At 37.2% G+C, this 10,476-nt stretch overlaps 1 protein-coding gene across 1 annotated transcript in view; it reads left to right on the top strand.

Moving 5' to 3' along the window:
• LOC104397095 (selenoprotein O-like) overlaps positions 1 to 10,476 on the top strand; it is a 21,050-nt gene extending 10,574 nt beyond the window's left edge. The window contains exons 12-19 of the mRNA XM_010007026.1: positions 1,426 to 1,555; positions 2,102 to 2,146; positions 2,232 to 2,313; positions 2,396 to 2,488; positions 3,854 to 3,933; positions 4,777 to 4,820; positions 9,957 to 10,036; positions 10,354 to 10,476. Of these exons, the coding sequence (XP_010005328.1) occupies positions 1,426 to 1,555; positions 2,102 to 2,146; positions 2,232 to 2,313; positions 2,396 to 2,488; positions 3,854 to 3,933; positions 4,777 to 4,820; positions 9,957 to 10,036; positions 10,354 to 10,476 (677 nt within the window). The remainder of the gene's footprint in view (positions 1 to 1,425; positions 1,556 to 2,101; positions 2,147 to 2,231; positions 2,314 to 2,395; positions 2,489 to 3,853; positions 3,934 to 4,776; positions 4,821 to 9,956; positions 10,037 to 10,353) is intronic.

Raw genomic sequence — 10,476 nt, 5'->3', positions numbered from 1 at the left:
AAAAACCCACCAGCCACTTGTTTGTTCCCCCTTGGTGCAGGCTGGGGGAGAGAAGTGGAAGAGAATCATAGAATCATGTCATAGAATCATAGAAAGCCACATTGGAAGGGATCATCTGGTCCAATATTTCTAGGTAATACCATAGTTTATATGAGATGGCTCAGCACTCTGAGCAAAGATGAGAAACAGCTCATGGGTCAAGATTAACAGTTGAGTAAGTGAAGGGAGAATTAAATTGGGGGGAGAGCTGACAAGAGATGCAAAGGCAAACACCACCTCCCACTAGCAGACTGATGCCAAGTCAGTCCCCAGGCAACACCTGCTTTGAAAAATCTACCCTCAGTTTTTTATTGCTGAGCATGATGTTAAATGGTATATAATATCCCTTTGGTCAGTTGGGGACAGCTGTCCCAGCTGTGCCCGCTCCCAGCCCTTTGCCCCACCCATGGCCTAACTTGCTGGGGCTGCAGTGTGAGAACAGAGAAGGCCTTGATGCTGTGCAGGACTGCTCAGCAATAGCAAAAACATAGGTGTGTAACCAACACTGCATTAGTCATCAGTCTAAAACACAGCAGGTACAGGCTGCTATGAAGAAAATTAACTCCATCCTAGCCAGAGCTGGTACACCCTGGAACCAGGTGATGTCCTTTAGAGTTAAAATTCAGATTTAAACCAATCACCAGATCTGAGAGATATGTCACAGGTCTCCTCCTCAATGCTCCATTTGTTATTAATGTCCTCTGAGGACTCGGGCAATGCTGTGTGCTTTGGATCAGCTTAGCTGCACTTGATCTGAGCAAGGGGTTCTTATTGCATCCATTCAGAGCCTGCTGCTGTAGATCTGCATATGTGTTACTTCTGGATACCTGGAACTTGCATGGCAGATGTTTAGTATCTCTTGAATAACGGATTTGCACACTGGAACATGTTAACTGTAATTTTTATGTAAATTCATAAAGCTTGCTTGTACAAATACACAAATCTTGATTGTGTGACCTATTTATTTAAATACATGTTTATATGTGTTACTTTTCAAAAATACTTATGAATCCTGAATCTGGTTGTACAGTTGTTTGTTTAGTCTATGTGTTTAATAGTAGCTCTATAGATAGTAAAAACTTTGAATAACACACTGATTTTAGTGTAAAAATGATTTTTTAATTTTTAAACATCTGGATTTGTTTTGCATCTTCAAGTAGATGTGTTGCTGGTGACTTAAGGGAACTTGTCTTTGAAGGAAGTGTTCCTTAGATTTGCAAATAATGAGTATCCTTGTGATCTGATTAGATTTACTAACATTAGGGCTTTTATTAGTTTGCTGCGTAGATATAAAAATTAGCCTATTTCAATATTTTAACGTTTGTTGTTTATTTTAAATACTGCGTTGTGGAAAACTAATGTTTTGTTTGAAACACATTGAAACAGATTTTGTTCCAAACACATCTGATGATGAAGGGAGATATAAAATAGGAAACCAGGCAAATGTTGGGCTGTTTAATCTGAGCAAGCTTTTACAAGCTCTAAAACCTTTATTGGATTCCAGGCAAAAGCAGCTGTAAGTAATCCTTAAAATATCTTAACACTTAAAAGAACTAATGAGATGGGAGACTCCTCTAATCACCATATACATAGGAAAGAAATGGATTAGCTTTTAAAATCTTTCCTAAGTGGAAATTGATTCTGGAGTAATTGTTGGCCAGAATAAGGTGGAGGGAGGGGAGAACAGTTATTGTTGGTCATAGGTAATAGCAAAATATGACTGGAAAGTGGTCCTAGATGTGGTCTGTTCTCCTTTCCCTAAGACAGGACCTTGGCCTGTAGTTTTCTATAAGTTTGTCTGGCTTGTTCTTTAAGGTGTTTACTTATGAAGACTACACACAGTCCTAAATAAAGAGGCAGTATTTTTTGCAGCAGCTATTGATGTTTTTTAAGCTTTTAAAAATGTTCTCCTGTTGGTCTTTTCCCCACTATGGATCCCAATATATTCAGAATATCCATGTTTGTGAGATATGAAATAGAAGTTTTCATTGTTTAGTGTACAGTAGGGTTGTACCCAAGGTAGTATTGTAGTTAGACTTCGACATTTCTTTTGTTTTTGCAGAGCTTCCCAGATTTTGGAGGGGTACAGTGAGCGCTATTACACCCGGTAGGTGGTTCCAGAATGCAGACCTTGTAGGCACAATACTATAAATTGTTATGTGACAATGTCCTTACTTTTTTACTATTTCCAGTTTCACAGAACTATTCAAAACAAAATTGGGTCTTCTTGGGGAGAATGAGGATGACAACTATTTAATTGCTTTCCTCTTAAAAGTGAGTTTGCTAATTTTTTAGTGACCGTCTGGACTGATACTTCATATTTTAGAAGCTCTGATAATTGTATCTTTTTCACTAGCTTATGGAAGACACAAAGGCTGATTTTACAATGACATTTCGACAGCTCAGTGAAATTGCTGCTGACCAGTTGAAGGGGCTTCATATTCCTGAGGTATTAATTAAAACAAACAATCAATTGTAGGAATACTTAATACAAAATTGAGTAAATCAGGTTGAGCATAATTCTGAGAATGTGTTGAGCCATGATTTGCCTGGAAAATAAAATTGAGTAAATCAGGTTGAGCATAATTCTGGTGTAATAGAGAATGTGTTGAGCCATGATTTGCCTGGGAAATGTGTAATTGTAAGATTGCTACGGTGTAGGGAGACTAATATATCTGTGTAATGCTACCACCCCATGTTAAATCTGTGTCTAGTAATGCAAGATGAATTAATTAAGAGTACTGAACTAAAATTTTCAGCCTCTGGTACATGTCCCATATGAGTAGTCATAAATATTCATATGCAGGTAGGAATATTATTTTCTTGACATTTAAGATGGGTCTGCTATGAAGAACTTTCCTTCCCCCTGTCTTCCCTCCATTTTTTTTGTTTCTTTGCCTAAGAATACCTTCTGATAGCATTTCCTAAGATACAAATTAAGTTGGACAGGGCTCATTTTAACTTCAGACTCTTCCTAGCGTGGGTTTACCAGGTGACCTAAACATCTGCTCTCAGGCCCATCAGCTTGTCTTGGTATCTGATGACACTTGAGATCCCATGTCATCATAAGTTCTTGCTAGAGTCTCAGCCCATAGTGACCTCTGCCCTTCCTTGGGCACAAAATATTCTAAATGTAGCTTAAAGCATAGGACTATGTTCTGACACTGTCCTGCTCAGCCTGCTGTTGCATACTGTGTTGATCCTCGCTCAGCCTAAACTGATTCTTCAGGACTGAGTATAATCCTAAATGAGAGTGTTAAAAGAAGATAAGCTGCTTACCCGGATATAGTATAAACTTTAGAAGTGGAAATATGGCTGAAATGTTTGAACTGGAGTAAGATGCTAGGCAAATAACTGGATAAAAATGTAGCAGGGACACTAAACTGTGGTGAGGTTGAAGGGAAGAGATGCCATCCAGAGGGACCTTGGCAGGCTTGAGAGGTGGGCTCTTGCAAACTGCATGAAGTTCAAGAAGGCCAAGTGCAAGGTTGTGCACCTGGGTTGGGGCAACCCCAAGCACAAATACAGGTTGGGTGGAGAATGGATTAATAACAGGCCTGAAAAGAAGGACTTCAGGGTGATGGTGGACAAGAAGCTCAACATGAGCCAGCAATGTGCACTTGCAGCCCAGAAAGCCAACTGTGTCCTGGGCACAGAGGAAAATATATTAGGACAATTTGGGGTGAGAAGATTATTTGAAGGGTCATCATATGTTTCTCTCCTGTATTAAATATTGTTTCCTTAATTAGTTTTTTCTTTGTTTAACAGGAATCAAGTTCTGATTACCTGCCAGTAACCATTTCTTTCTCTTTAGGAGTTCTGGGCTCTGCAGGATCTGAGCAAACACAAGTTATTTTCAGAGTGGGTTACTATGTACCTCTTGAGATTAAGTCGGTAAGTCTGATGCAGTTTCAAGTGTGTTTGCCAGAAGCAGGCAACTCTAATTTGCAATGATTTCCATCATCTTTAGTGGATCTGGTAAACTGGTCCAAACATGGTGTGATATGCCTTTTTTTGTCTTGATGGCTCTAGTTTATGCTACAGTCCATAATAATAACCATTGCAGTTCTGACAGAAGTACAGAAAAATGACATGGGAGGAGTGGTCTCTATTTTTTGTCCTTCATCAAGCAACAGATGAGATTTCTTTGGTTAATAATTTTTGTTACAACAGCAGATCCTACAGATTCAGTCCAACAACCTGAAAGTCTGGCTTTGCAAATACATAGGCAAGATTAAGTGTTTCATTACTGGCAATACATGTATTTTTTACTATGTAATAATATTGCTTTACGATGACAGAGGGTGGAAGTTGAACAGTTGTGAATGCACAGACTGTATTTAGAAACCAGTGGTATTGCGAAGATGGGGAGATGCATGTTAGAACTTCCTACCAATTCTTTTGTTTTAAATCAATCAAGAATGTAACATGCTTTTATTAGTCATATATGGTATATGCATGGCTGATAGTAGTAAAAAGAAATGCATATAAAGCACCTGGAAATTTTAATCAAGTAAATACATTTCTTAGGGAAAAAATATAAACAATACAAAACCTACAAGAAAGTGTAGAGTTTTTTCCAAGTCTGATCATTCTTAGATATTCACAGCCACTTCTACACAAAACACAAAAGCAGAACAGTTAATTATTTTACTGGAATTCAAATAAAACAAGCCTAAAAATAATACTCATTAGCTAAAACACTTTTTTTTTCTTATTTCTGTTTTTCCTGTATAGTAACAAGGGTGATTCAGACACTAAGAGAAGAACAAGAATGACAAGTGAGTAAAAGAATCCAAAGGAATTCATATGGTTGGAGATGGCAGCTATATTTTTATATAGGTTTCTTTATTGTTAGCTCTTTTTCCTTTTGAGGGTAACTAAAATGTACTGTTTTTCTGAAGAGTGAAAAGGGCTTAGGCTGCTGCAAATCTTGTAACACTGCACATACACTGTGGCTGTCTCTGGTTTCACCCACTCTTGTGATGAGAATGTAGCCAAGTGTTGTATGGCTGGACTTGTGAATGTGTATGTTCTTTATACATAAGTGAAATGATAAACAAGCTCCTTGGCTACAGTAAGGCTTGCTTCCTCCTTAAGGATCTTCCCTTTCCTCTCCTTAAAAGAAAAAAGGCAACACAACCCTTAATTTAACTGTCTGCATTTATGAACAAATTGGTCTGGCCTAAGCCCCTTCTACTGTGAATGCAGTCGTAGTCATCTCAGCTCATTGAGGCCTGAGAGTGCCAGATGATGGAAGCGCACAGCAAATCTAGTCCAAGTTGCTTTTCTCAATTCTGCTGGTTTTGAATGATGAAGCTCATCTCTGTATTTCGGGAGACTAAAATCACAAGGGATGGAATCACAAGGGATGAAGACCTCATGAAAGCAGTTTTTCCTATCAGTACCCACAAGCACTGCTCTGACCCATCACACCCGATGTGAATATAGACACTGAAGCAATCCCACTCAGCTGCACAGCTCTCTCCTATTCAATATCAATCCTCATTTACCTACTTGTGTATTTTTCTTTATTTTTGTTTACCTTTTACTATTGTTTTTCTCTCATTTTTTATTTTTTTTACTGTCTTTTTTACAATTTCCATTTGGGGGTGTTCAGGAAATGCCAGGCCTCCAGCTTGTTCCATGCCTTGGTGCTCATGGACTTGATTCATTTATTTGCCTCTTTTGATTCCCTTTGAGGAATTAAAAATTACTGGCCCATGAGAACATGGTTGTCTGTATCTGGTCATGTCTCAAGTGGAGCCTCACCTTAATGTCTTGAAATGGTGGATGTACTCTGGCTGCTTCCCACGTTGTAACTCTTCATTGCAAAGTAGGTGGTCCCTGAAACAGCCCCTAGGATTTTATTTCCTTGTGAGAGATCCCCTTCCTCTTCTGCTATATCTGCTTTTCCTGAGTGCAAACAACATCTTTTCCTTGATCTGTATTTCCTGCCTTTAGCAGCCTGTGATTGTGTTGGTTTGCATTCCTCAGAACATTGCTCTTCCTCAGTGATGAACTTGGGATAACATCAGGAAGGATTCTGGTAGGCATCCTGTACTGGCCTAATGGGCTAAGATTTTTCTGAGTGTTCAAAGATGTTAAAATCCTTTCCACATGTTTCTGATAGGCATCCAGTTATTTTTTTTTCTGCACCTGGAGAAAATACTCCCTGCCAAAGGGCTATCTAGTCATGAAAGGAAGGTGTTGTAATTTTCCAAGTTATTCTAAATCCAAAATGTAGAGGTACTGTATTTAGCTGTCTGTCACAGCAGAAACAGCAGATATGAAATTCTAAGAATTGTTCAGGGAGACCTTTTTTTGGTCTGCAGTAAGCTGTGGTAAACTTGTGAAATTTGCCTATAAAAGAGAAGGAGCAACTGAAGATCTCTGGGCAAAAGGGAATGAAGGCAATGCAGGATCTGATCGAGTTCTGCAAAAGAGATATTTAAGCTTCAGTGTCACTCTGCTTTGCAGGGTGTTTTATTCTCATTTCTAATGGAAATGGCTGTACCTTTTTGTTAGATATGGATTGGCCCCTTTCTTCAAGTGCTTAAATTTAATAGGAAAATCTTAAGAGATAGCACTGACTTTTGGTAATAAGATAGTAAGAACTACCTAGGGCACAATTTATCATCACATGGACCTTCAAATTTGCATCCACACTTTCTAACCCCAAGGGTCCACTCATTTTTAGAAACACTTAATTACAATTTTACATGTATTCTTAGAAAATTTAGATTAAAACAATTACCAAGCAGAAAGGTTTGATTTATTATTTGCAATTCATGTATTAATTTTGTTAGGGTTAAGAAGTTTTAACCATGGGACTCAGAGGCTCTTAGCTCAACTACTGTTTTGAGATTTTGAGCTCCCCTGTTTCCCTCAACTAAAATCTAATGCTGAGAATGTAGAAAAACTCAACTGAGCCAACTGTGCATTTTTAACCAGCATTTCATGTTAAAGACAAAACTGTCAGGGTTTTCCAGATTTTTATATGGGTTAGTCTCACCACATTTCCCATCACTGTCTTTACTACTGGCTGACCTTGATTATATTGCCATTATCATCTCATTATTCATCACCTTTCCCTTGTCATTAGTAAGCTAGTAAAATATCTCACTTCTCAAAGTATATTACCTTACTGAATTTCAACTTGATAACTTCCTGTTGTTACTTTTTCCTCTCTTAATTTAGTTTTTACTCCTTAGTAGCACTTTATCTTTTACTGGCTGAACAGTTTCTTAGGAGTTGAGCAAAAAGTTTTGACAATCCAAATCCCCATACAAGTCTGTAATTGCATTTCTTTATAAAAGAAGCATGTAAAAAAAAAAAAAAAAAAAGGTAGACCAGATCTTAAAATGCTTGTAAGGGCACAATGTTTCTTCTCCTTTGTCCTTTTCTTATCTGGCTTGTCTTATTCTCTTATAATTATCTCGTCACTTGTCTTAATTACAGATATTTTTAACACCACTGTGAAAGTTGTCAATTTGCAGTTGTTAATGTCTTGCTGGTACAAATATTCTGCTAAAATAAGTCATGGGTTTAATTTGAATTATCATTTTTTTGTCTGATTCATAAGTTAACTTCTCCATCTTTTAAATATTCTTTTAATATTGTTAGCACACTTCATTATTGAAAACCTATTTACTGGATTAAATAAAATACTTGGCCAGAGCCAATTTCTTTGCCAAGTGGGAAAGCACTATTATTTTAGCAGGTATGACAGGGTGTTGTTCTGGCAATGTAGAGGTTCCATATCAGGGAACCACATAGCTAGCCATATTTATTTGCTGCTTTTTTTTTTTTTTACCATTAAGTACATACAGAATGGCAGCAATGTGAAAAAGAAGCATGTCTGTATCTAAATGGATGGTGTCTCAGGCTTCATTCTCACAGAAGTCAGCATGTGGACATTGTGCCAGAATGTTGTTCTGTTACCTGTAGAGGTTTTACAAAGGAGGGAGTGGCAGTGTTATTTGAGGTGCTTCTGTTTTCAGCCCATGTTCTGATTTGATAAGAGAGCTTCACCTCCCCTCTTCTGGCAGGATCTTGAGTGGTCAGGGTTCAGCACTTAGAGCAGAGGGTGATTTTTTTTGTCCTTTACTTTTCTAAATAACATAAAGACCCTCTGTGTAATGCTGCTGAAAAATCTTGTGGCTTAAAATGGCTATCATTCAGTTCCAAACAAAGAATTTGATTCTGTTGTGATACATAAAACCATACAAGTGTTGTTTTGCTAGAGCTTCAGTAAATTCTAGTTTGTTAGTTGGTTAAATGGTGCTTTTTAGAAGCAGTGCTTATTACAGAGCAGCCTGTTCACTACACTAGGCACTAATTCTGTATGGGGAGCTCTTAGGTATGAACGAAGTCCTGCTATTGTCTGACTACAAAACCTTAGGAGGAGCCAGTTAGAGCTTTTCTCAGACATTGATTGTCTTTGTATTCAACTAGGACCAAAAAGTTGTTTGCAAGGCGAGGAAACAGTACAGAGGGGTGCAAGATCACAGTGAGTTGAGAAATGGAAATTGGCTAAGTTTAATCCTTTAATCCAAAATATTGTCTCTGATCATCCCTCTCCTAATATAATTTCTTAATTTTAAATAAAATAACATAATAACTAATTGGCTGGAGGGAAATTTGGCACCATGGTTTTGATGAATACTCTGCTTTCTCTCATAGCCTCTTTCAGATATGCTGCAAGGGTATTTATAAGAACATTTTATAAAGCTACATGGATTTTTTGAAATAAATATATAAAATAAGAGACTTGCACTAATATTTATTCATATGAAACATACTGGGACATTAATGAAAAGAGAAGGAACAGCTGAAGTTTCTGTATGTACATAAATGAGAAACTTTTTGTTTCAAGTCCAATGTGAAATGTCTCTGATATCACTTACTAATCTCATAATGTAATAATCAGCTACTATATTTGGGAAAATATGCAGACCAGTGACAAATTAAGATTTACAATGCAAGCTTGAAATGTCTGTTACAATTAATTATAATTAATTAAAGGGAAAACTTTCTGAAGCAGAATCCTAGGCTCTAATTACAGAGCAAAAATAAGAGTTGTGTTCATGTTACCTGCTATAAAAATGGAGCATCTTATGAGAATTGTCCTTGGCATACAGTTTGACAGAACCCCTGTGAGTTGTTAGTTGCTGACCTGTAAGCTACAGCCTGGGTTATGAATTCAGCAGTTTCATTTTCTTTGTCCCTACAATCTCCGACTGGTTAGACACAGTCAGCCTGGAACATGCCAGAGATACAGTGCAACTATCATGGGTGTTTCCAAGAAGATAAAGAAGACAGTTGTGGAAAAAACTGTGGACAATCCCCTTCCCAGGAAACCAAAAGGAATGATGAAGTTGAAAAAGCAATTTTTAAAAAATACAGCTGAAATCCAACAATAAAGGCTTTTACGGCCAAACTTCTTCTATGAAATAGGAGAAGGAATACATATACTTTAATGAATATAACAATAATTCCTTTTAACATTACCTAATATAATACAATATTAATTTTTATGCTCTCCGGAAACGTACTGACAACATTGAAATACACTTCCCAATAATGTACCAGGAACCCAGGTCATGGTAAAGGAACCTCATTTGAAAAGTCTGCTGGTGTTCATAACAGGAAATCCTTTGTGTATCAATGTGGTGTTCTATACTATTCATATTTTTGTTTGGCACTTCGGCATTATTGATTGTGCAAGTTTAAAAAGACCCTTCTAGCAGCTCATAAAAATAGATAATTGATTCATTCCTTTTCCTTTTTCTACATTTTTTTTTCTTGAACTGCAAATTAAACCTTGAAGATTTCAGTGTTACGTTTCAATTATTGCATTTTGCTTTTGTTGAATAGGTTCAACTAAATTTAACACAATTTACTTTTGGTTTCAGGTGTTAATCCTAGATACATACTCAGGAATTGGATGGCAGAATCAGCAGTGCAAAAAGCTAATTTGAATGATTTCTCAGAGGTAAAATTATTTCTGTCTTTCTTGACATATTTATTAATAATTGGCATAATTGTTAATGAGTTGTTGCATTTACACTTTGAATGTGTTTTACACTTAGACCAACATTGTAGTGTCTAATGCCAATTCTTATCAACAATATTAACAAGGCTATTAATAGTAACATAAATAGTAGTGACTATATTAATAGTAGTAGTAATAATACTACTCATGGAGTAGTTTCTGGAGGCAGGAGCATGCATAACATGAAGTGGCAGAGACTTTTCTTGTCTGCAGGAAAACATTTTGTACAAAAGCTTACCCATTTTAATTGCTTCCAGGTGAATCTCCTGCAGCAGATTTTACGACACCCCTTCCGGAGACAGCAGGCTGCAGAGGAAGCAGGGTACTCCCTGCAACCCCCAGCTTGGGCCAAGGATTTGAGAGTAAGCTGCTCATCCTGA

This window comes from Chaetura pelagica, unplaced genomic scaffold, assembly GCF_000747805.2.
Source record: "Chaetura pelagica isolate M959 unplaced genomic scaffold, ChaPel_1.0 scaffold17, whole genome shotgun sequence".
NCBI classification, from domain to species: domain Eukaryota; kingdom Metazoa; phylum Chordata; class Aves; order Apodiformes; family Apodidae; genus Chaetura; species Chaetura pelagica.
Note: the sequence above shows the minus strand (reverse complement) of the source record. Positions and strands in the feature narration are given on the sequence as shown.